This window comes from Nothoprocta perdicaria, unplaced genomic scaffold (genome assembly GCF_003342845.1).
Source record: "Nothoprocta perdicaria isolate Ctin4 unplaced genomic scaffold, notPer1 scaffold_146, whole genome shotgun sequence".
NCBI lineage: Eukaryota > Metazoa > Chordata > Aves > Tinamiformes > Tinamidae > Nothoprocta > Nothoprocta perdicaria.
Window position 1 is genome coordinate 922338 of NW_020454605.1, and position 26727 is coordinate 949064.

Genomic DNA, 26727 nt, shown 5'->3' on the forward strand with positions numbered 1-26727 from the left:
GCCAGACCGGTCCTGACGCCCTCATGCCAGGGGGTGGTGGGAACGTGCCAAGCTCGGAGCGAGCAGCAGGATCCCCTGTCCTGCCATAGGAACCCCTCATCGCCCTCATGGAGATCCCTTGTCTGCCGCCTTGGGGATCCCTTGGCCTCCATGGGGATCCTTTGGCCTCCATGGGGATCCTCTGCCTCCATCAGAATCCCTTCTCTCTACCAGGGAATCCCTAACCCTCTCCATAGGGCTCCCTTATCCTCTCCATGTAGATCCCTAACGCTCTCCATGTGAATCTCTAACCCTCTTCATGGGAATCTCTTATCCTTTCCATGTGGGTCCCTACCCTTCTCCATGGGGATCCCTAACCCTCTCTGTGAGGATCCCTTATCCTCTCCATGCAGATCCCTACCCCTCTCCATGCAGATCTCTAACCCTCTCCATGGGGGATCTCTAGCTCTCTCTATGGGAATCCCTAACTCTCTCCGTGGGGATCCCTACGCCCTCTCCATGGGGATCCCTAACCCTCTCCATGGGGATCTCTAACCCACTCCATGAGGATCCCTAACCCTCTCCATGGGGATCCCTAACTCTCTCCACAGGAGGTCCCGCCCCTCCATCATGGCCTCCTTGGCCCCGCCCCATCCCGCTCCTCCCCTCAGGCGGGAACCACAACTCCCAAAGCCCCTTGCGCCCGCTCGCCGGAAGGGGCGGTCCTTCGGCACGTGGCGGCGCTCCTCCCCATTTCCCTTGATTGGCTCCCGGCGGGGAGGCCGCCGGTGGCTATTGGTGGGTGCGGTCACGTGAGGAGAGCGCCGTGACGGCGGCAGCGGCGGGCGGCTTGGCGGCCGGTCCGGTCCGGTCCGGTGTGGTGCGATGGCGGCGAGGGGCGCCATGTTGTCTGCGCGGCGCGGCTGGCGGGCCCTGCGGCGCTGCGCGGCGCTGCCCGCGGCGCCGCCCCCGGCCAGGCCGCGGCTGCGGGTGCGGCAGGCGCTGGCCGCGCGGGAGGAGGCGGGCGGCGTCGCGGTGCAGGTGCGCGGCGGCGGCCGAGGCCCTGGGCGCGTCCCCTCCGCGTTTGGGCTCCCAAGGGACGCGGCGAATCCCGCACGCGGCCGTGGGATGTCCGTGTTTCTGTGAGAAAGCGTCTCTAAAGCCCGTGGATTCTTGACACAAGCACCCAGCTGCTCCTGCGTGGCTCTGCCCAGGAGGGAACTGAGGCAGCTCCTCAAATCCTGTGTCCGGTGTGGGGCCTCTCGCTACAAGAAGGACATTGAGGTGCTGGAGTGTGGCCAGAGAAGGGCAACCATGCTGGTGAAGGGGCTGCAGCACAGACATAATATTATGATGGGCGGCTGAGGGAGCTGGGCTTACTTAGTCTGGAGAAGAGGAGGCTCAGGGGAGACTTTATCGCTCTCTCCAACTACCTGAAAGGACGTTGTAGGGAGGCAGGAGTTGATCTCCAGAGTAACCACCAAAAATAGGACAAGAGGAGATGGTCTGAAGTTGCACCACAGGAGGTTCAGTTTAGATATTAGAAAGAATTTCGATGCAGAAAGAGTGGAACAGGCTGCCCAGTGAAGTGGTGGGGTCACATCTCTAGCAGTGTGCAATAAACGTGTGGACGAGGCGCTAAGGGACATGGTTTAACAGGCATGGTGTCGAAGGGCTTATAGTTGGACTCGGTGATCTAGAGGGTCTTTTCCAGCCGTTATGATTCTGTGGTCCACTATAGATCTAGCAGATCCCTTTAACTGCAGTGTCCGACTGTGCTTTTAAGGGCAGCGCAGACTGGAATAGCCGCTTGCCAGAGTTGGCACTGCTGCCTTTTTGTTACCCCAGGTCATTGCCGTGGCGTTGTCCCTCTCTTGTGCTGGCACAAATTCTTATTTATGCATTAAACATGGGTTGAGGAACTGAACACCAAGCTTATGGTGGCCAGGTTGAGTTACCCACGCTTGTGGTCTGCTCTGAGCTGGAGCTCTTTCTTAGTTCAGAGTCTTTGTGTGTTTCTGCAAGGAGCCCTTGTAAATCTAAGAAAAACCTGCACTGCTGTATGTTAAGCATTAGACATCAGCTGCAATGTGTCTGATGCATTCTAGGGATTTAACCAGCTTCTGCAGTACAGAGCCGATGTGCAGTGGCTACAGACATACTACTGTGTAAAATACCTGTTAAGCACCTGTTACTTAGTAAGAATGTTAGGCTGCCCAGACTTTCGTTTATTTAGATTTTCATCTTGTTCCTAGCGTTAGTTACTGCATCAGGTGGGGTGTCCTCCAGAGGATGCCAGATAAATGCCTCCATGGAGACAAGTTGTGCTAAGCAGTTGGTATATTTATGTTTATGGCATTATAATCTTCTGTAGTTCTCACACCTCAGTTTAGTAGATATTTACTGGTCAGAGGGGAGCTGTTAGGGTACTCTGTAAATACCTAAAACAAATTATAAATGTCTTTGTTGCATCTTAGCTGGGAAGAAAGATCTGGATTTGACTGTCTGTGATACTTGTGTGCCTCTTCATGTGAGCCTACATGATGCCTTGACTGTTACATAGTCATATTGTAATTTTTAAAAATATTTTATTTTTTACTTTTGGTACTGTTTAATTCTTGCAGTTTCTTCAGTCTAGAAAATAGAATTAGGCTGCTTAGATTTTTTTTTTTCTTGGTCTAAGATCCCTACAGCACTTGCCCAGTTTTAAGTCATTCAAATGACTTAGATGCTTAAACAAGAGACAAAAATTTTGGGAAAAATGAAGCCCATTTGGTTGTTTAGTCAGCAATGTATTCTCTTATTCTCAACAGTATCTTCTTAAGATGAATTGGAAGTACCCAGTAGCTGCTTTTTGTTTGAAGGGCAACTTTACCCTAACTCTAGTGTGTTGAGGAGCAGCTAAGGAAATTGTATTTTGGATGCTGTTGATTCTGCTTGATGTCTGGGTATTGACTGTAAATTTTAATTTATTTGGCAATCTGACAGACTCAAAATAAGACGTTGCCCTGTCCTGTACACAGCCAGCTCTACTGTTTTACAAGTATAGAGAGCTGTTGTGTAGTGATTTTATTCAAACTGGATGAGAGTGCTCCTTTTCTTTTCTTTTCTTTTCTTTTCTTTTCTTTTCTTTTCTTTTCTTTTCTTTTCTTTTCTTTTCTTTTCTTTTCTTTTCTTTTCTTTTCTTTTNCTTTTCTTTTCTTTTCTTTTCTTTTCTTTTCTTTTCTTTTCTTTTCTTTTCTTTTCTTTTCTTTTCTTTTCTTTTCTTTTCTTTTCTTTTCTTTTTAAAATTTTATTATTCACTTTTTTAATTTCCATGGAAAACAGTAGATGTGTGTTCAGGAGGGTTGGTAACATTTCAAACAATAATAGTTTGTTAAATTGTAGTGGTGATTTTTCAGATTTCAGTTAAAAATGCATTTGATTTCAAGCTGTGAGGAGAAACATCCCAAACTGTCAGAACATTAATTTTGGTTTTACATTAATATTTAATTTTCACCTGAATCTATTGGCCATGGCATCATTGTTGTAAAAGCACCATAACTTAGGACACATAAGCACTTACATAAATTTCCATTAGGATCTTCCTACAGGTGATTTTATATACAGCAAAACATGTTACTAAAATCGTAAAAATAACCTCAATTGTGTTTTCTTAATAAACTGTGTATTTTTAGTCTCATTGCAGTAAGATATGTTTTGAAGAGGCATCACAAGTAAGAATAAGCTTCTCTTCTTCAAAATGCCTGACCAATTTCAGCATCCTCAGCTCCTGAGACATGCTGATAGATCTTACTGATCTCTGCTGTACTCACAAGTAGAGTTGGTGATTCTGCACCAGATTTTGCCCCTGTTTGCTTTGAAATCAGTAGCAAAACCTGACACTTTATCCTTGCCCTTAAAGGAGTGTTTCATTAGACTTCAGGAAGCTGAAGTAGATCCAAAATGATGTACTCAGCTCAGCTGGAAGAGGAGTATAACTACACTGAGTTTATGCCAAGCAATAACAAATTTCTATTTTCTTTTATCTCTAGGGCTGGGTCCGCTCTGTCCGATCCCAGAAGGAGGTTTTGTTCTTGCATATAAATGATGGGAGTTCTCTGGAAAACCTCCAGGTGGTTGCTGATCCCAGCCTGGGAACTAGGTATGTCAGTTTGAGATATTGGGAGAAATATCTGTGTTGCTTAGTGTTTGGAGACATCTGCTCAGGCCTCCTGTCCTGTGCCAATGACTGTTGAGACTGCTGGAAGAATATCCAGCAGCTGGAACCGTGGGAGAGGCACAACTGCATGTTGCTCCATGGTGCTTCCAGATGTATTTTTAGGAGGAAAAGCCTCCAGTGAAGTGTCTACAATTACCTGAAGCCTTGTGGGTCATCTTCTTGGTCCATGGGATTAGTATGAATCTGATTTTCTTAATAGCTGTATCTGTGCAGGCATTCTGGACTAGCATGTTGTAAACTCTTCTGTTACCCTGTGAATCTGTTAATGTTGCCACCTATTCCTATAACAAATTTTAATTTCACCAATTTTAACACATGCTGTTGGCCTTAGGACTTAATCTCCACGGGTCTTGAAAAATTAACACTCATCTTTCTTCTGAATGTAGTCGACTCTTCTTAGTGCTTGGTTAGTTTTTGGTGTTCTTGCTTTCTTAGAGACCTGACTTTTGGAAGCGCTGTGGAAATGCAAGGGAAACTGGTCAAAAGTCCTCATAGGATGCAAAACATGGAGCTGAAAGCTGAAACAATTCGTGTGGTGGGACCTTGTGATATTTGGGTATGTCACTGCAGCAGTCAGTCCAGCTGGTAGGATCGCTTTGGGAAGTGAATTTCCAGATATCTGACAGAATATTTGACATAATTTTCTTTAACTCTGAATGCTATCACAGGCTCTGATTCCTCGCTGGTGTATATAGGGACTAGTACGTCGAAGGAGAAAACAAATAGGTGGGAATGCCATAAAAATTATCTTCTGGGACATAACTGTTAGCATGGAAACTGATGCAGATGCTGGCACTTGTGTGCCTTTATCCCACCCTGAACAACTTACCTGTTAGAGCTGCTAGAGCTGGCTACAGATGAGCTAAATACTGCACACTGTGCAAGCAGAAGGTCTCTATCTGCCATGTGCACCCTGTCCATTAGGACTCATCTCAGCACTTCAGGACTGGGATGGGCAGCCCTCTTCAAAGAGGCTAAACATTCATGAGGTGCAGTGTTTTCAAAATGTGATCTTTTGCTCTGGCCTCAAGGGTTATAAAATCCACAAAATAACTAGAAAGAATAGTAAAAAACATATTTTTTTCCCTTCTTTTTAATACAGATTGAATTATATTGACTCTATGTTCTCATCCTTTTGTTTTTCTTCCCTTGCTGCTTTTAGTCATTCCCCCTGAAAATGAAGGAGAGGCACCCTCTGGAGTACGTCCGACAGTTCCCTCACCTGCGATGCAGGAACAACACGCTCGGCTCCCTCCTGAGAGTGCGCAGCGAGGCCACTGCAGCAATCCACTCGTTCTTCAAGGTAGTTCCTTCTGTGCTGTTGTGTGTCAAACACTGCCCCAGCTTAGGTTTTGCAGTTGTATTTTAAGAGGGATGGAGCGTGGTTTATTGCTTACAGGGTGTGGATTTGGCACACGGGTTTGTTTTGGGGTCTGGGCCTGACTGAGGTCTTGACCAAGATATTTGCTTACAATGAAGTTAGCAGCACGTCTGTGGTCATGTTAGCATGTTACTACTCATTTCTTGTTAGTTATTTTGCCCCTTTTATTAAGCTGAAGTATAATTATTTGTGAGCATGTGTGATCTGTGGAACACAGCATAATATAATAGTCATATAACCCATCTTCAGCAATGACCTTACAGTCCTTGCACAGGAGGACTCCTCCCACATGGAACAATCTGTGGCTCTGGATGGCTACAGACGAACTGAATGAGAGCTTCATGTTATTTCTTTCACTCTTACCTCTCTGTTGCTTCATTACAATCTGTCTGGATACTGTTACTTCAGATTGAGAGATTCCTGTTTTGATGCATCTTAAATTCATGCGTGGGAGGCACCTGCATTTCATGGTCCTGTCGATACTTTCAAGCTGTGGTCGCAGGCAAAGGCTGAGTACAGGCAATGGCAGCAGGGGGCAGTGAATTAACAGGTTCCAGATGCCCTATAGAGAGCCTAAGATTGTCTGTGGGAGCAGATAAAGGTTGCAAGTCCTGGAGCACACTTGAACCCTTTCTTTTAAAGCTGTTCATTGAAATAATTTGCCTGGGGGTTTAGTTTGAGTAAAACAAAGCATTCTGATTGCAAAGTTCATTTGTAGTAATTATTTCATTTCCTGACCCAAAGAAAAGGTCGAAAATCTTGAGTTTGAGTTTCTGGCCCTGAATTTGCTTGCAGTGGCAGAGGAAGCTTGCTGTTTGTTGAAACTACCTGCTGTTTTGAAGGGTTTTAAGAGGCTCAGTAGAGATAATATGTCAGTTTTCAATGTTGCGGCAGCTCTTAATAGACAAGCTGTTTGGAAATTGGTTTGTGCTGATGTGTAGCCACTAGATGGCATTACCCACAACATCTTACAATTTCAAACCAGGGCGAGGAAGTCTGTTGAGGTACAAAGCCTCTTATTTTGGCAAAGACTTGAATTCTCCTAGATAACTGTAGTTCAGATTCTATCATATCTTCCTAGTTAAAATGCTCAATAACTGCAGAGTATTAAAAATATAAATATTAATGAAGTTAAGGCTAAATATTTGTAAATGCTGTTGTCACATATCTCATAGCACCAGGAATATGCCTGTGCTTAGTTTCATTTCTGATGAAAGGGAAGTAGTTTTTCTAATTTGCCACCTGCATCTTTCTAAGAATGCTGCAATCTTGGGCTTGGCATTGTCAGAGCATACAGATAGCTAGAAAGTGTAATCACACCATTTTCACTGGGCAAAATTCCAAAGACTTTAACAGTGAAAGAAGATAAATAGGATTTTTAAACATATCATGAAAAGTCATCCAAAGACTCTGTTTTTTTTAAAAAAAAAAGATCCAGTCATTTCCAGCCATCAATGAATAACTAATGACAAATGTTTTGCTTTGAATTTTGAAGGTTAAAATGTAAATTTAAAGTGTTTTCCTGAGTAAGTGGTCCATGTGGAATAGGAATATTGTTTTACAGCACAGGGAAATGGTTGTGGTATGGATGGTAACCTCCACTTTGTAGGTTAACTAATTTTCAGGTTTGCCAGGGCCACTGATGTGACTTGAGTATTTCAGGAGCTTTCGTAAGGGGAACTGTGCAAGAGCTGTTTATGGGATCCATAGTGTTGGACACCTCTAAACCCTGCAGTTCACGTGCATTCAAATTCTTTTAAAAATACTTAGGCTTTGGTTTCAGCTACTGAAATTGGACAGTGGTTCCCTGTGATCTGCTGTGAGGATGGGAGGCAGTGCCACTAGCAGGGCTCTGGAGGATCAGGAGCCTGAACAGTCCTATATTTTCTATTTGTAGTATAAAACCACCCTCGTCAGGTAAGAAAAACAATTCTGCCTCAAAACCACCTTCTTGGATCTTTGTGAGGAGCTCCTGCTGTAGCCAAGATAGCCTAGAGCTGACTGTAGGGACTTTGCTCTCCTGACCATGTTAGGTTTCTTCCACAAAATGCATTGCATGTCTTTGTAAGCCCTTTGGTTTAACTTAGCTTTAGTTTGAGTGTCAAGATAAGCTGTAAATCCTGCTGCTGCCTTCCTAGGTTTTAATTAGCTGGTGTTAAGGACTGGGGTCTGCTGTGTGAATAGTAGATTTCTGCTACTCTGAGGAAAGATTTGAAACTTCAGCTTTTAAAGGCAGCTTTTTCTTATTTGTTATTTTTTTTAATGTTATGTATAAATATACAATGGTATAAGCTACACCACTCCCTATGTCGTGGTAATGCAGAGACACCCTGGTTTTGAAGAGTCTCTGCTCGTGCTTGGCATTGCAGCTATGCAGAGGAAACCAATTCCTTCTGCTGACAGCTGAAATCTGGTATTACTGGGTTCTTGCTTGGCTGTGGCTTCTCTGCTGTATCTGTAAACCATTATTTGAATGGATGATTTACCGAATAGCTAGAATATGACCAAGCCAGAGTTTTTATACTCTGTCTTAAAATCAGCTTGACTTTGAGGTATGACTGACATTTACACTGAGATTTTTTTTTTTTTTTTTAAGGCTGTTTCCCATGTCATGCAGGATTTCTGTTATCTAATATACCTGAACTTTTTTTTTCTTTTGGCCACTAAAGCCAAGTCTTCTAAAAGACTTGTAAAAGCTGGTAAAAACTGAAGAGTTGAAGCTGCAGGAGTTAAGTTTGGTGGAAACTGGCCAAAGAAAATCACTATTAGAGAAGGATGGAAAGAGAGAAGATATAATATGGAGACAGATAAAATTAAAAAATAGTAGCAGTGGCATAAATCTCTTAGGAAACATGGAGGAGAAGACAAAGCAGTATGCTTGGATTTGTAAATCATGCTTGTATTTAGGTAATCCCATATCTTTGCCCATATAAGGCAGAATTTGCCTAAAAGGTTACATATGTTATCCTGGTTGGGGGCTAACGTCTGTGTTATGATGTGTAATTGCTGAAGTCATCCTTTGAGCTCACACTTCTACTATTTTTAACTAGTTAACTTTTAATGTCCTCTCCGTTTCAGGAAAACGGCTACGTGCATATTCATACCCCCATAATTACATCAAATGACTGTGAAGGTGCCGGGGAGCTCTTCAAAATAGAGGTGAGTTGAGTTGGGTAGGAGTCGTGTTGATTTTTTTTTTTTTTTTGCTTGCAAAGCAGTTCTGGAGCCATTGAAGGTTAGAGGAAACATTTGTCTTCATAAAAGCCTTTTCTTTATATAGTTCTGTGATGGTTTTTTTACTATAGTAGCCCTTTGTCTGAGCTAATAATTGAGACAGATTAAAACAGTTGAAGGAGATGGTGATTTTTTTGGTGTTGTTTTGCTGTTAATCGACACTTTTGTACTGTTATTGGCACTTTTTCTATCCCCGGTGCTGTGGAAAAGTTTACAAAGAGTAACAGAGGAGCGTGGAACATCTTACCAAACAGAAAGATCTCTTCGTAAGAACCCAAGAGATGGGATGGGACATTTTGGGCTGTCTGTTGCACACAAATACTTCTTAGCTCTGAAATGCAGAATAAAATTTACCGTCTTTTTCTCCTTTAAATCATGAAATAATGCTTAATGCTTTAAAAGAAAATCAGTATTTCTTTTTTTAACAACTCTTTACCTGTGTAGATATTCTTCCCTAAAAACTACTCCTTGTCCATAGGAATTCTTCCCACCAGTGTTGCCAGGTCTCCTTCCACCAAGCTACTGCCACAATCTGTCATTTATTAAGTACTAGCAGAAAGCCTTAACATTTCTGGTGAAAATCTTCTGTGTAACTTGAGTACAGCTATAACCATTGAGATCTTCTCCACACGTTTCTCATGCTTCCTAACCCCCCACTTCCATGAATCATGAGAAATTCCATATGCCCTTTATACTTCTGCATTTGAAATGTCCTCTTCAACCTCGAACAATGACATCTATTGCCATTTATGTTTATTGACTCCAGCCTTGCTGGTGAATCATCTCAAAGCAAAAGAAAAATCGCTGAAACAACAGGTCACATCTACTGCCTGCACAGCCTCATGTCAGCAAACCTCCATGTGCTGCTGCTTCAGGATCTCAAGGCCTAACCAGGGCTCCTAGTCACTCCCAGACCAGTCCATGTGGCTCTTCTTTTTGCTTGCTGTGACAATAGAGCTGATGAGCTAAACGAAATCATTCCTGCTGAATTGAGATCCCTTAATGCCACAAAGGTTTGCTCCAGACTGTTGCATGCAAATTAAGATGTGAAAACAAGTGATACTTAATGATGAAAAATTAGACAGTTTGCAGCTGTACAGTATATTATGTCTTTGGTACAAAATGTATTCACTTGAAAACTGTGAAAGATGCAGGATGGCAGCGTAGGTGGCTTGTAGGAACAGAAGGACTGTTACAAATGTTGACTGAGGTGGGGAAAGTGCGAGCATGAAACTTTTATAAGCTGGATCTTAACTGAATGTAATGCATGGTTTAGGGCAAATGTCTTAATCTCATGCCAGTGTGGTTGCTTATGTGTAAAATGATGCCTGTCATGGGGAAACACAATGACAACCGTGCTTGAAAGGTGCAGAGCAAGTGTGCAGTCATATCCTGTTAGATGTCCTGTGCCACAAAGACAGGACTTCAGAAACATACTTGCTGCTAGGAAGTGAGGAATTCTCCCTGTTTTCCTGTTCCTTTTGGAGCAGCAGCTTATTTTCAGGTATAGCTTAGTGGAGACTTGGTTTTGTTTCTTCCAACCTCTGCTCAGAATTGGTCTTGGTTAACAGAGAGCCAAAAACACTTCACTCCACTAGAAGAGTGAGACTGTTTCTTGGAAGTGGAAATCTGGGGGAAATTAAGTCCTCCTTGGGCTGTGGATGTGCTGCTCTCAGACAGATAAAAACCAGAATAACAGTGTTTTGGCTGTATTCATATCACCTGTATATGTTCCTAATCAAACGAAAGATGAACACATTTCCAAACTTCTGTATTACATCACTTTGCAACCAACCTTAAATTCACTACTTGCACAGGACAGGGAGATTGTGGATTACCATTGTTCTTATGTTTGGGCAATAGCCAAGAATTATGGTCATAGGACAGAGTGAAAGTGACCTGCAAAGGAGATTGTTTAATTTAAAAAAAATACATAAATCCTGGGTTTATGGTTTCAAAACTAATCCCCCAGTTGTGACCAGAACATAAATTAATATCTTATTCCTCCTAAACTTCTAATAATGAGAATATATCTGCTGTTTGAAGTGAATGAAGCTGATAATCTCTCCAGTTTAGCTCTCCTGCTGGTGGTAAATGTTGAAAACTTTGTACCAGCAGCTGTTAGGGCCCCAGCAGAGGCTGCATTTAGCTGCCTTGTCAACCTGTATCTTTTAATAATAAGTGTCTTCTCTTGCCTAGCAATTTTAACCCTCAAACTAATGTCCAGTTGCTCTTCAGACCTGTGTGTTCTTCGTAGATGATGGAAAGTGAAGAGGAATCTAGTTTTACATGAGACTGGAAGAGATGGGAAAATAGTAGCTGGAGTTAAAAGGGAAAGGCTTTCTAAAGGCATATGGTCCTTTATTCCTAGACCTCTTAATCCAGTAGGATTTGTGTTTGTTTATATGTCCGGCTTCCTCATTATCTTTGTTTGGTTTTGTGAGTACTGATTAGTCTGTGCATAGTTTGGTTGGGATTTTCTCATAGTAGGACTTGGAATGGGGTTGGGGGAGAATCCCTCTCCTCTCTGCAAAGGAAAATATTTTAAAATGAAACACTCTAACGTTAAATTACACTAAAAAGAAGATAGTAAGCTGAAGAAATAATAATAATTACAAAAAAGCAAGATGGCACAAACTTCAGAGAAAACCTGTTTGCTACTTTTGATGCTGAGGAGGAAGAAAGCTAATTTCAAGGAGTAGAGAAATTTCAGGTGAAACTGCCAGAGATGTTAAAAGCGAGATCCTTATATGCAGTATGTCAGTAATACCAACTTGCAGGTATCTGCACACTGGACTGTACCTTCTTCTGATGGAACTAAAGGCAGGAGAGCCTCTTGCATGTGATGTCTTTTTTAAAAAATAAACTCACCAAAAACTCCAAAAGAGCTTTGAATGTTTAAACTTGAGTTGTAGTAGAATGCAAAGTATGACGGGATAACTCTTGAAATAGGGAGAATTCAGATGCAGGGTGAGAGGTCCCCGTGTATTTTATTTTAATTTAATCTGAGAATAATTCTTCTGCCTCAGTTCTCTGAGCTCCTCAGGGCACATCCTTTCCTCAGTTCTTTTTCACATAGAGGCTTTAGCTGTTGCAAGACATTTTACACAGTCCCTTTCTGGGGCTGCCTCATAGGGAATCCTCTTTCCTTTCACATTTGTGGCTTGGCTGTGCGTCTGCTGCCTACTGTTTTCAGTATTATCCACTCAGTCTGTTGCGTTGAAGGCTCCCTGCTTTCTGGCTTGCTTGTCGTGTCGTTTTTTCTTTATATCCTTGAAAAATTCCTTATTGGACTGTCCTCAGTTGTTTTGAGGAAGGTGCAGTCTACCCTCTGGAAGAGTCTTCCTGACCTGGTGCACAGTCAAGACGAGGCTCGAGGCAGTCACTGTCCCTGGCACACGTGCCGAACTCAGCATGTAGTGATTGAGAAAGCGCAACGGCTGCATGGGCATTCACACCTCTAGAGGTCACCTAGATCTCCTGTGTGTTTTATATTTCCTCTATTGCCATCCAGGTGTCACGGAACGAGTGGTGGCAGGGATGAGTGACAAATGCACTTCACTCGTATGAAAGAAATAATAAGAGGATTTATTAATATGGACAATGATTTCACGAGATTCTATGGCAAGGTCACTTATKAWTTACTGCATGGAGGCTCAAGATAATACACAATTATCTTGGGATACCCTCCCGTTGGGTCACGAGGTTCAGATTGGACCCCCTTGCTTTCCAGGCTCCTTCTGAGAGGAGTCTGGATGCGGCTGAATCCAATCCTAGTCCCAGACCTGGTCAACGGTTTATGACTGAGGGTGCTTATGTTACAAAGTAAAGTTAAAGAAAGAGAGAGGGAGAGAGCAAGCAAGGAAGAAAGAAAGAAAGAAAGAAAGCGCTATATTCACTTACCACAAATCTGCGGTGGAAAGGAAGATCTCTCGAGGAACCTCGAGGAGTAACCTTGAGAGGCGTCCCTGCCCAAGGGGAGATCCTGGTGTGCAGGCCGCAGCCGTGTCAGGAGAGCTCAAAGGGGCTCTCRGGCTGTCCGAGTATTTATGGAATAAGATGWTTGGCTTGTAGTCATATTTTTAACTTCRAAGACTTAGGTTAGTGTGTYGGCCTTATCTCCCTGTTTACGAYRMAGMCTTGAGGACTGTTTTTGTTAAGTCTCAGTGAGAACAGAAATCAGGATGATGGCGCCTGCCAGAATTAGATCGGTCGCTGGTGGTCAGCAACAAAACAGGGCTACATGTAAGGTACAGGCCAGGATGAGCTGGGAAAGGAACGTATCCATCACACCAGGTAATGTTCTTTCTAATATCACAGAATCACAGAATGGTTGAGGTTGGAAGGGACCTCTAGAGATCATCTAGCCCCCTCCTCCAGCAGGGACACCCAGAGCACAGGGCACCCGGTCACATCCAGATGGGTTGGGAAGATCTCCAGGGAAGAAGACTCCACAACCTCCTTGGGCAGCCTATGCCAGGGCTCTGTCACCCTGACAGTAAGTAAGTTCTTCCTCGCATGCAGATGGAACTGTCTGTGTTTCAACTTGTATCCGTTATCCCTTGTCCCTTCACTGGCCACCACTGAGAAGAGTTTGGCCTCTCCCTACATTCACCCTTCAGATATTTATACATATTAATCAGATCCCCTCTTAACCTTCTCCTATCCAGGCTGAACAGGCCCAGCTCACTCAGTCTCTCCTCATACAAGTGATGCTCCAGGCCCTTAATCATCTTGGTCACTCTGGACCGTGTCTAAAAGCTCCACGTCCCTCTTGTCCCGGGAAGCCCAGAACTGCCCCCAGTACTCCAGGTGTGGCCTCACCAGAGCTGAGTAGAGGGGCAGGATCTCCTCCCTTAACCTGCTGGCAACATCCTCCTGATGCAGCCAGGATCCCATTGGCCTTCTTGGCCACGAGGGCACACTGCTCACTCATGATTAACTTGGTGTCAGCCAGGACTCCCAGGTCCCTCTCCGTGCAGCTGCTCTCCAGCAGGTCGACCCCCTAATCTTTACTGGTGCCTGGGGTTATTCCTGCCCAGGTGCAGGACCCTGCACTTGTCCTTCTTGAACCTCATGAGGTTCCTCTCTGCCCAACTCTCCAGCCTGTCCAGGTCCCTCTGGATGGCAGCACAGCCCTCTGGAGTGTCGACCACTCCACCCAGCTCGGGATCATCCACAAACTTGCTCAGGGTGCTCTCTGTGCACTTGTCCAGATCATTGATGAACAGGCTGAACAGCGCCAGACCCAGTACTGACTCCTGGGGGACACCACTGTCCACAGGCCTCCAACTGGACTCGGCCCCATTTATCACCACCCTCTGAGCTCTGCCCTCCAGCCTGTTTTCAGTCTGCCTCACTGTGAACTCATCCAGTCCACTCTTCCAGAGCTTTCCTATGAGGATATTATGAGGATATTAATATGTATGCATGAAGAATGCAGGTCCATGATCTTGCCTACCAAGGCACCAGAAATAGATAAATCGGTTAGCTGAAGATGGAAGCTTACACCTACCATTCCCCCAGTAATTCCAGGAATAGCCCTGTCAGCACTAAAGGAGGCAGGGAGCTGTAGGGGAGAATCACAGTTAAGTGCAGTTGTACTGGTATCTGTCAGGTGTTTTCCCTTTGGAGATGTATCATGGTCTAGGAGGCAGCCAGTACCTGGGAGGCTGAGACTTCAGATTGCTTTTCAGCAGAGATGGGAATAAGCTGGGGCTTGGGCGAGGGGTTGCTTGGCCCTCCTTTTCCTGACTCTCCCCCTTTGTCTTTGTTTCTGTCTGCTGCCTCTCTGCTCCTATTTCCATTCCATGTTTCTGAGCTGTTTCTCTTTGCAGAACCAGCTGCAGTTGCCATTGCCCAATACAGTCCATCTTACCAGAACTGCGACTGGAACTGCAAGGAGACCCTATTAGAAGTTAAAATTTTGCAGTATTGGTATAAAGTGTTTCCACCTAGTCGTGTTTGTGAAGGGACATCACAGAGGGCAGGTCCAGATTACAGTTCTGGTACTGTGAAGCTTCAGCAGCCTTGGCTCGTGTGCTTAGAGCTTGAGCAGTGATTTCTGTGGGCTTTTCAAGTCTTCTCTGACTTCATGCATTTGCCATCTCGTGATTTATACTTCCCTGAAGCTAATTGCCCAAAGCGAAAAGTTAATACAAGCCTGACATCAAAGGGAATAATGTTAAATGAAACCATTAGACATTTGAGGAGAAGGAGAGCACAACAGGTACTGAATCCAGTTGTTCTCGTATTTAGAATGAGAATGAAAATCCTTTGATGGTGACTTCCAATCCTGGTGCGTTCAGAGTGCATTTAGTCTGAGGGGCTGAGATGTTTCAGTACGATTCCATCTTTCCCAACTCCTGTAATTTGGGCAGTTTTACTTTAGACAGTGCAGAGAACTTGCATGAAAGCCAACTCTTTCTCCCCATTTTTTTTATCAAGGAGGTAATTTGGGATTTACAAGTGTGAAAAATTTCCATCTAATTGAAATAAAATGACTACAGTGTTGTTATTACATTTGCCAGACCAAGACGTGAAAAACAATCTCAATATCATCAGCAAAGGGAGAGCATTATTAGCTATTTTTAATTTTACTTCTATCATTTATTGCATGTGGTTGCCTATAATAAAGAAGCAGGCTTGATCCAGTGGGTCAAGCATGAATCCACATCATAGACACTTGAAAATATTGGCCTGTTTCTGTGTTTGGGTGTGTTAAGTGGAGGAGGAGGAACCGCTTCTAGTGAGTTTTTTTCAATATTTGCATATGCAAAATGGGAAGTTGCTAATTATAGGGCACTGCCTGGCTGAAGTGGTCCCTCCTGCTCCCAAAGGAAAAGGGAGGCCTTGCTTCTTCCCTGGAGTGGCAAGTGGGTTAATTTGGCAGCTTGCAACACCCATTCATCAAGTTTTGTGTCAAGTGGACAGCTCTTAGAAGGAAGTGATCAGGATGGCCATGAGGGGGTAGAATTTTATCCAAATTTTGCCATGTTGACCCTACACTTCTAGGACCATCCGCCAGCTCCTTGCAATGTACAGTTGCACCTTGAGATCTGAGTGGCCTCTGTCACACTGGTTGCAGATTTTGAAATTCAGGTTGTGCTACTGTCTTCCAGTCATCCTTGCTTTTGTCTTTGTATTCCCCTTGCTTCACCAAGGGGACATCTGATTTGGAGATGAAAAATGACATAAAATCATATAAATAAACCAAGCTCCAGGTCCTGCAGACAGCTGTATCCTGTTTGTGGTTGCGGGGGGAAGTTTTGAGATTTCATGGCCTGATTCCTTCTGTTCTTTTCCTGCTTCCAGTCTGTCTCTTTCTTGTTGTTTAGGAGTTACATCCTACAGGATTAGGTGGGATTTTTCTCTTGAGGAGCCAGGAACGTAGCAGAATTGGAGCAACCAATTGTAGGGTGGGAGCTTTTCAGCTCTTCTCTCTGCAGTTTTAGCCATGGCCCTCTGGTTGTGGTATGGGGATGTTTGCATGTTCATCCACATTCCTATTGTTCCTGAACAGAAACTTTGGAGTTATTTGAAGCAAACAATAGGAACCTGGTTGTGCATCCTTGCTTTTTCAAAACCTGCAAGACCCACGGAAGAAAGGAAGCAGTCCTGGGGCTGCAGCCCCACGTTGCCACATTCCCATTGATCTCTGTGGAGCAAGGCAGGCTCACTCTGTTCTTTAATGCAATGTTGCAAAGAGATAAACTGCCTTATGATCTCTTTAATCTTTGTGATGAGCAGCAGAGCTTTTCTTTAAAAGCAGTACTTTCCTGCTCATGGAGAAAAAATGGCAGGTTGTAAAGCTACCAAAAGCTGGCAACCCAACCACAGGAGCCCTAAGCAGAGCAAGCTGAGGACTAGGCTGGCTAGAGGCATGGGGGTAGATAACAGAGCTAGCAGCACTTAGTGTAACTCCTGAGGGCTCTATTTTTAAAACACAGATATTTCAAACTTACTACAGAAGGAAGTATTCATTTTTGAAGTGGATTTAGATTGCTCAAATCTCAAAACTGATTCTAAGGTTTTTCTTTTCTTCCTCCTGAACATTTAGATCTCCCAAAGCTTAGGGATGACACTGACACAAAACCTCATTTATCTTTGTGCGTTTTTTTTAATGCTTTTTAAAAATACATTCCATTCAAGTGACTCATGTTCTAATCATGGAGGTGTTTTTGTTGCATGTGTATGCATTAAAAAACAAATACACCAGTACTTTAATAGGATTTTCAGACCATTTTTTAGCACTCAGGACTGAACTTACAAAGTTTTCCATTATGTGTAGATTTTTATATACTTAAAATATTTAGTGACCCAGAAAATACACACAAAACTAGAAGAAAACAACATTTGTTGTTCAATACCTATAGTGTAAGCTTTGATGTTTCCAGCTCCAAATTGTCTCTGTTCTTTTTTTTTTTTTTAAAGACTGAGAAACAGTGAAATCTTGAGAGGATATTCCATTCCATTTCCATTTTCTGATAGCTGTTTGTCTGTGTGCAGTGGAAACAAATTTGCCCCTGAAAGGAAAATAGCACAGGTTGAAAAAGTTTTTATTAGAAGTCAGTGCACCTGACTTGTGGAAAATACTCCTCTGCTTTCACATCGGGCTTGAAATTGATTTTGGAGGCAGTGCTGCATGAAGCTTTGAGCTGCCGAATAATAGAAATTCTTTACTCCCTCCCCCATTCCCCTTGATCTTCGTAGGAAAAAGGCAAAAATTGCTACTTATATTTGGAGACTGGCTTGATAACACTGTCTTCTTTCCTCTGCATGTTACTGGGCAAATTGTTCCTCAAAAGACATTCCAGAGGGACTTTCGTTTCGTCATGTCTGTGCTTCTTAAAGCGTGGTATGTGATTTGTCTCCCTGCTCCCAAAGTCCAGATAGAGCCCTTAGCTATATACATATATATGTGTGTGTAATGAAAATACGGAAATTGAAGATCCAGGCATTTCCTCTGCCTACCTGGGGAACTGGAATTAGAGTCCGCCCTACCAAAGCCAGACTTCTACCTCTTCTGTTTATCCACATCCCTTCTTTTAAAATGGTGGATATGTCCTTCCTGACATTTTATTTTGCATTTTAACTCCTCTCTTTCTACGACATCTCTTCCTAATTTAGTTTGTCCATGCTTAATTGTGGAAATTACACAATTCTTTGCTGTGGATAAGATCTAGAGCTCCTGACTTGCTACGTACAAAGGCAAGAGGTGAGAGGTGGTGGGGAGCTGAGTGCTTTTAGCTTTCCAGATGGCCCCTCTGCTGTCCCTTTTGGGCAGACAGACAAACCCTGCAAAGCTCCTTCATTTAAACAGTTATTTTACCTGAGCTAAACTGGTACAACTGATTGTCAAGTATGTAATTTACAGTCCCCACTAGTTTGAGCGATGGCTGAAGCAGCTGCACATCCCTTCTCTGTTCAGGCAAGTCCAGGCTTTGCTGGTGACACTGGTGGCGGGTGTCACAATTCATCAACTTGTAATGATACGTGCAGCCTGTATCCTCATAAGTCACTGAAAAAAAGAGAGATGTAAGTGGTGGCTTTTCCCATTTATTGTGAGACTTTACACTGTGCAGCCACATTAGTTGCATCGGACCCCAAGAAAGGGAAGTTTCTAGGAGTGTTTTGTCTTGTGGGGTTTTTTTAATGTGTTTTTCTTGAATTTGTTTGCTAACAGGCTCTAAGACCATCTGAGCAAAGATGGGGAACATTGTGTTAGGACTTTCCACATGGTTGGATTCTCTCTCAGTGCTGTTTGGATAGAATCTTGTGGAATTTCTTGAGGGGAGAGGGAGAAAAGGGAAAATAAACAGGAGCTCTGATCTTTAATCAAATACTGATAGTCTCTAGTCTGACTTGTGTGGGTTTTTTTCTTTACAGACATCAAATGAAGCAATGGAATCTGCAGAAAAGAACCATTTCTTTGATGTTCCTGCCTTTCTGACAGTGTCTGGCCAGCTCCATTTGGAAGTGATGGCAGGGTGAGCAAAATGAGGGTTTTTAGCTGGATCCCGAGTCATAAAATCATTCTACTGGTGATTTTGCCCCACTGGTAATCGATAGCTTATCTGTCATGTGTGTGTCAAAAACAAATTGGGTAGCACTGCTGGGAAAGCCCCATGCAGCCAGGGGAAAGTCAGACTTCTTTTGAATTCTGGTCTGTGAACTGGCTTTTAATACTAGGAATCTCGCTCTGCTTGCCAGAGATTGGGAATATGGGATGAGGACTGAAGGCCCACATGACTGGGAATGGCTGTTACCCATAACTGTAATACCTTAAATGTAAATTATTTTTATTATTTTTATTCATATACACCATCTCGCAGTAAGAAGTTCTTTTTCTTAGCTGTTACATTCTTTTCTTCTCCTTCTATCCTTCCAGTCTTCCTTTTGTCTCCTTCAAGTCTTCCTGTAGTATTTCTTCCTTGGTCAGGTCTCATTTCTCCTGTTTCATGGCTTTTACACTTTATGATTTGTTCATTCCAGCTACTGAAGTGATCCCAGCCAAATAGTTAATGTTCATGTTAATAGAGAAATTATCCTTAAGCTCTAATGTTAATGTTTCACTGAGATAGTTAGGGGTGAAAATGTCACAGTCTCAGAGCCACAGTTCCCTTTGATTAGTAGATTTGGTCCTCATCTCCAATGGTCTTTCACAATAAGTTAATTAAATCAGTACGTTAAACAGATGGGCCTTTAACTGAAGGCCCAGTTTCCAGAGCACTTGCAGCCTGGCTTCTCCTCAGACTCGAGCCAAATTGCTGTCTATCGCTTGAATTGATGGTGAAGCTTATCAGAGACCAGTTTTTGGGCAGGTAGCCCAAATCATGTGTCAATTTGCTACTTGCAAAGGAGGTTCTTTGTGCACCTACGAGATACACAGGCCTCGCTTTGAAGTGATTAGTTACTGCCCAGCCTAAAGGCCCTGAAGGTCAGAGGGTTAAAATGGTAGCTTTAGAAAATGTGGTAAGATTTGGAAGACCTACCTTTTCATGTGGACTCTAATGAATATTCCTAATAGTCTTAATAGAAGTTGCAGGCCTCAAATACAATGTTGAGATCTATAAAATAAATACTTAGCTCTTTTTCTTTAATCGCTGCTGTAGAGAGTTTAATTGTTTCTTGGTAAATAGGTACAGTGGAATTGTAGCCCAGTTCAAAGGAGAAGCTTTACTTTCAAATCAAAACATGTGAAGTTCTACAGAAAGCTGTTTTGTGCTTGGCTTGTGCTTTCTGACTGATGATGTCTCTTCTGAGCCCACCTAGACAGCCTTGGACAGCTGGGAGCATGCTAAGCTCAATGGCTCAGGCTAATGTTTCTTGATGGACAGGATGTTTTTGACATACGTTCATGTGGTGCCCTGGCAGCTATGACAGCAGCGCAGATCACTTGGCAGCCAAAGGCTGCCATGTCTCAGACATTAGCTGGGAGAAGTTAATGAGCAAAAGGTTTGTTAAGCTGGAGGGATGACGGAGTTTTTACATCCCTCTGGGAAGACGGCATGGCCTGTGTTGTGTGTGTAAGACTTAATTGACATTCAGACCTTTACTGAAGGATGTAATTCTGCAATCAAGTAAGTCCAAAGAAAAAGTATAGGTTGTAATGATTAGACTTGAAATACAGTCTCACTCTGGTACATCAGTCTGCCCTCATTAAACTGTACGCAGCCTGCTCTGGGAATGAGGGGAAGCCGAAACTGGGTATATGCAGGACCTGGCCACTAAATATTCTGCCAGCAATACCACACAGGTGCATCCTGTTCTCACAAAATGGATAAAAAAGCAATGCTCTTCAGTATGCAGTACACTGTATTACATCTTCATTCTCCTATTTTATAGAAACATGTTGTTCTTCCAGGCATTTTGTGTGGATCCAGTGCCATCTAAATTTAGATAAGCTATGTTAATCCACAGGAGGGCCTAGCCATTCTGTGAACCTGCTCCTTTTTTTTATTATATTTAAGCACAAGAAGTTTTTGAGACCTACAGCTGAAGTGCTTTTGAATTGCTTCAGGCTTCAAAAATAGATCAATTGAGAGTTCTTCTGGATGCAGAAGCACCATAGTGATGTGTTTAAGTTGTATTAAGGTAATAACCCTTTAGATTCTGCAAGGGATTTATTTGTGGTTCTCTGTACAGTGCCTGGCAATTTGGGTTTTAGCCTTTGAATGGAACTCCTGCGTGATCAGGTAATGTAAGTATGTAATACTTAGGTAAAAATGGAAGAGTTCTGGTCTTCTCAGAAAATGAAACCACCAAAATACAAGCCATATTTTGAATTTGATCATGTGAAATTAACCTTTCCTCTCCCTTCTGCTTTAGCCAGATTAAATATTTCATGTCCAGCAAAACAACTATTCTTCAAAAAATCCTTTTAACTTAAAACTTGCTGCATTTCCAAGGCTTTCTTAAGCAACTGCTTCCTGAGAACTTGGGTAGAAACCAAGGTAAAAAGTGCTTGTGAGACCCTTCCGCGTCGAGCCTGGGTCCAAATCTGACTGTCACTTGCTGCAGGAAGTGGGAGTTCAGAGACAGAAGTCCCCACAGGAGAAGTCTTCCCACAGAAGTCTGTTAGAAACCAGTGATGGAAAAGACTACTTAGAGACAGAGAGGAATTTATTCAGAGGTTTCACAGAATCACAGAATGTTTAAGGTTGGAAGGGACCTTTAGAGATCATCTAGTCCAACTCCCTGCTCCAGCAGGGACACTTGGAGCATGTGGCACAGGGTGACATCCACGTGGGTTTTGAAGACCTCCGGCGAAGGAGACTCCACAACCTCCCTGGGCAGCCTGTTCCAGGGCTCTGTCACCCTCACAGCAGAGAAGGTCTTCCTCACATTCAGATGGAATTTCCTATGTTTCAACTTATATCCATTGCTCCTTATACTTATATGCCCTTTTATGCCCTTATAAATTATATTCATTGTTTATCTAATGGGAGGATGGAAAGAAAACTAGGTAGACAGTCATGTCTGCTTGGAGTTGGCTTTTAGTTTAGAGAGCTCGTGATCAGATTCCATGCTGTAGTTGGAAAAGTGTGGGCAGGGGAGGTCTGAGGTAGACTTAACAGATCTGTCTGGACCCAAATGTTCTGTTTTTCCTGCTGAGAGTTCATTTACAGTCCACAGGGCGTTACTGTTGCTATTGTGTCTGAGTATCTGTGCGTTGGCCAGAACTGAAGGCTGTATTTCATGGCAGGGCTGTTTGGTGCTATTTCTAATAAAAGAAGTAGCCTTTTATGGATTAAGAGTTCCCATCCTTTTTCTTTGCATTGAAAAATGGGAAGAGGGTTGTTCCTGCAGTTATTGACCATCTACTGTGATCTGTATACCTGTTATTGAAGGCAAGGTCAGAGAAGTTCGTCCTGTGTCTCAGTATGACACGAATGGCCTAGTTGGCACATCTTATTTCATCGTCGTTCATCTCTGAGGTGACGGCATCTCGGTTGGCTGCTCTGAGTGTCTGAATCATTGTCAGCTGCTGTAAATCTCCATGCTGTTTAAGGTCTCCAGAAAGGTCTCTATTCAGTAATAAAGCTCTTCATTTCAGTCTTCTAAAGCCCAGATAAGTCAGTAAGGGGTAGAAGTTTGTGGGACTGTGTGCAACCTGATAATAGGTTTTAAATGTTGTTAATTTGCTGCGAAGTCCCCAGTGCTTCTGGGGTTTTTCCATCCGATGACCTTCCTGTGGGGATAAGGGCCCCTTTGGGGACCTGAACTCAGCTGGAGGGGCTGTGACAGCTGCTCATGATTCAGAGGCACCTTCTTCTTGGCCAAAAATGAATGTTGCCAACAAGCACAGCTCATTGGCTTCACTTCCCACAAGCTCCACCTGTATTTGACCTTTCAGCTATGGGGCTAATACAAAACATTGCCGTGACTTTTTTTCCTCATTTTTTTTCATGCCAAGCACTGTTTGTTCTGCAATGAAGCTGCCATGAGCTTGACTGAAACTCCTCTTTCTAAAAGCTGTGGCGTGTAACACCTCAAGCCTCAGAATAAATTCTTCTCCTTCCTTGCCTGCTCTAGCTCTGCTTATCTCTTATCAGTCCCTCAGAAAGTTTATCTTCTCTTGTCCATTTTGTTTTCTCTTGAATTGTTTCTCTTGAATTGTTTCCTCAAATGGGAGAAAGGCTGAGGCACAACTTAATAGCAGCCGTCTAATATCTGCAAGGTTATCAAGAAGACTGACCATGGCTCTCCACAGTAGTAAGAGGCAGAGGACAAGAGACAAGGAGCATAAATTGAAACAGAGATTCTGAGTGGATATGCGGAAAAAAAAAAAAAAATCACCAGAGGACAGCTGAGCATTGGAGCAGGTTGCTGAGATAGTGAGGTCTCCTTTGAAGATTTCCAACATGCAGCTGGATAAAGCCCTGAGTAACCTCATGTGATCTCACTGCTGACCGTGCTTGGAGCAGGAGACTGGATTAGAGACCTCCCAAGGTCCCTTCCAGTCTGAATTATTCTGTAATACTAACTTCATTCTCGGCTTCATTCTCATTTGCCTCTTCACCAATTTCATCCACAAAAGTGTCTTCATGAATTCTCTCCTTAGTTTGCTCTCAGTTCACTGGCTTTCCCCAGGACCTGCAATTTTCTATCTAAACTGAAATCTCAGCCTCTCACACTGTAAATGTCTAGCTTGATGTAGTTGAAACATAATTAATCTTACTCCCATCTTCTTAAGCACAATCCATCTGGTTTCTCAGCTGTCATGGATTTCTCTGCTGTGCTGCCCATTCTAGAGATTTTCTGCTATTCTACAACTGGCTCTTTTGTTTGCAGAGAGGCTCTGAAAAGCATGACTCAGCCAAACCACTTGAGCTGTGTCTGAGTTTGCAGAGAACTGAAAGCACCAATATTCATGTTAATTTCAGAATATTCTTAAATGACACTGATCTCATTCAAAAATGCTGGTATTTCACTGCTCTTTGAAGGACAGAAGAAAGGGAGAGAGTTATTTTGGTATGATGTGCAAGAAGGTAAAGCAGAATTGAAAATAAATGCATTTGAGGCCTATCTCCATTAAAAAAGAAATTGTTTTCAGGAGTCTGGAAAATACCACCTTGAAAATTTGATTGCAAAATGACTTGTTCGCAATGAAACAAATTGCATTGTCTTCAAGCAAATGTTTGCTCTACGTTGTACAATTTTAAGTATTTTTGAATGCAGCTGCAGAAATGATGTCCAGTTCTATAGTGTTCCTGTTGCTAAGAATTGACAAATACAAGTGTAAATATTTATCTTGGATTCCTTAAAAAAATCTCTGACATTCCTTGCACAGCGTTTGTTTGCGCATGACTCACAACGCAGACTTATAATTAGCACACTAGCTTCCATTAATTAGACTGGCACTTAATTGGAGCTATAAAAAGCAACCATGGCATGTCTGTTTTTAATCAATTACTGCATGCTTCAGTCTGGCTCGTGATTGCTGCAGTGATTGCTAATGACTTTGTGTTACTGGCAAGCAGATACACCAGGTTTGGAGGCAGGAGCCTGAGCCTAGGGAGGCTTGGCTGGCCAAAGCTTTACTCTCTTAATGTGCTGTTGGTCCTCTCCACTTTTTTGGGATGGGGGAGCCAAAATTTCCCTTACGAGAGGGAAGGAGGGTCGCGAGACTCCCTGTAGTTTAGCAACGAGTACTTGGAGATGGCTGATCTTGGAGATCTCTTTTTAGCTGGGAGATCTTTGCAAGTGCCCCAGGAGCTGGCTGCAGCGTGGGACATTAGGGCAGTTCCCTGTTTGCTTCCACAGCTTTCCCCAAAACAAGTTTACAGACACGATAAAAATAGTTTTGGATCTGTTTGAAGGCTTAGTTGTTGCACACAAAATATAATATGGATACATGTTATAGGAGGAACTTCTTGCCCTTAATAGATCTTTTAATACTTTTTTGTGTGTGTTTAGCACAGTAATTTCTGGGGTGCATTAAGAAGAGTGTCTCCAACAGGTTGAGAGAGGTGATCGTCCCACTCTACAGAGCCCTGGTGAGGCCACATCTGGAGACTGTGTCCAGTTCTGGGCTCCCCAGGACAAGAGGGATGTGGAGCTGCTGGAGAGAGTCCAGCGCAGGGCTACCAGGATGATCAGGGACCTGGAACATCTGCCCTATGAGCAAAGGCTGAGGGAGCTGGGCCTGTTCAGCCTGGAGAAGAGGAGGCTGAGGGGGGACCTGATCAGCGTGTATAAATACCTCAAGGGAGGCAGTGAGGAGGAGGGGGCCGGTCTCTTTTCAGTGGTGGGCAGGGATAGGACTAGAGGAAATGGCCACAAGCTGAGACACCAAAAGTTCCACAGGAACTTAAGGAAACATTTCTTAACAGTGAGGGTGCCAGAGCCCTGGAACAGGCTGCCCAGAGAGGTTGTGGAGTCTCCTTCTTTGGAGATCCTTAAAACCCGCTTGGACGCAGCCCTGTGCTATGTGCTCTAGGTGACCCTGCGTGAGCAGGGGGGTTGGACTACATGAGCTCTGAGGTCCCTTCCAACCTTAAGCATTCTATAATTCTGTCAATTTACTTTCTCTGTAAATTTATTTTACCCTGTAAATTGAGGTTCTGGAGATTTCAGAGTTACAAGGAAAACTTTGAAATGCATCCTGAACCTTGACTTCCTCTATACATTAGTGCACCTATACATGTCATTTCTGGCTGGGATTTCATGTTTGCATAACTGGTATAGCCAATGTCTGTCTGATAATTGACTTTATTAAAGAAAAAAAAAAGGAGGGGGACGAACAAGAACACTTTAGAGCTGTTAAAATGCAGTTTGTGGAGAAAACAAGTTCTTTTTTCACTCTAAAAGAAAAAAGAATTAACATAACTGCTTTTCTCCCCCCATTTCTGCCAGTATATGTTTATGGCATAATGTAGGAGTCCCTGTGAAGATTAAGTTTTGAAACAGATCTTTGCTCCCTGTTGTATTTTAATCTTTGAAACATTTTGTATCCCTCCTTTGTGGAAGGTCCCTGTTAGCTGGCACATGGGAAATGGCTATTTGAATAAACACTCACTACTGAAGTGACTCTCATCACCCCAGTTTGAGCTGCCCTTGCTAATCTGTAGTTTTATTGACTTCACTTAGAACTAATAATGTCAAAACGAGGACAAGATGGGACTCTGCTGAGAAGAAAGTGCAACAGAGTTGCATGAAGCCGATTAGATCTTTGAGCCTGGAGGAGAAGCTGGAATGTTAACCCAGTTTCTTTGCGTTTTCCCCATTCTCCTGCCATCCTTACACTAATGTATAACACTTAGGAGTGTTTGGGGGCTTAATAAACAAAACATGGAGTGTTTTGCCAAGTAGTTATGGAATATGGATCACATTGCTACTGCTTAATTGTTTAGGCAGAGTTTTAGCAAGCGAGCGTGGGTTACCTGGGGAGACTCATCCCATCCTCTGTGTTAGTCCTTAGGGAGCCCTTGCAGGAGACACAGGGGTGGGAAAAGCAGCTCAGAGCACAGCGGCTCTCTCACGTCAGCTGTCTGGCAAGGGTGGAAGTTTGGCACTTCCTCCTCTCTGTCTGGGAACTTAGCGAGCTTTGGGGTTTTTTTATTGTTATTATTTATGTATTTATTTTTGACTGTCTGCAGAAGGAAGTGGAGTCACATCTCGTCGCACCAAGGATTTAAACTTTAACATTCAGCACCACCACCCAGACCTAAACCTCACAGAGCCCAGGACTGCTGCGAGGCAGCATTTCACAGCTGTCTTTTCTCAGAGGGTGGATGGAAGTAGACTCTTTTGGGACAAATCTTCTAAAATTCTTTTCTGTTTTTATTTTTTTATTTTTCATGGATAAAATTCAGTCCATCTCCCTATTTTTTCCTCTTTTCAATAGAAGCAAGAATATTTTCAATGTGCAAAATCCAAGCTATTCAAGTAATTTGAATGGTAATAC

The 26727-nt window shown here is 43.2% G+C and overlaps 1 protein-coding gene across 2 annotated transcripts in view; it reads left to right on the forward strand.

Annotated features, from left to right (window-relative positions):
- Positions 1-1222: 1222 nt before the first annotated feature.
- NARS2 (asparaginyl-tRNA synthetase 2, mitochondrial) overlaps positions 1223-26727 on the forward strand; it is a 51831-nt gene continuing 26326 nt past the window's right edge. Inside the window, exons 1-6 of one of the 2 annotated variants that reach the window (XM_026034533.1) lie at positions 1223-1263; positions 4014-4123; positions 4637-4757; positions 5364-5504; positions 8661-8741; positions 18705-18805. In XM_026034533.1, coding sequence (XP_025890318.1) covers positions 4665-4757; positions 5364-5504; positions 8661-8741; positions 18705-18805 — 416 coding nt within the window. In that variant the 5' untranslated portion in view covers positions 1223-1263; positions 4014-4123; positions 4637-4664. Of the gene's footprint in view, positions 1264-4013; positions 4124-4636; positions 4758-5363; positions 5505-8660; positions 8742-18704; positions 18806-26727 lie in introns of those variants that run through there. The other variant, XR_003248560.1, reaches the window with a different exon arrangement.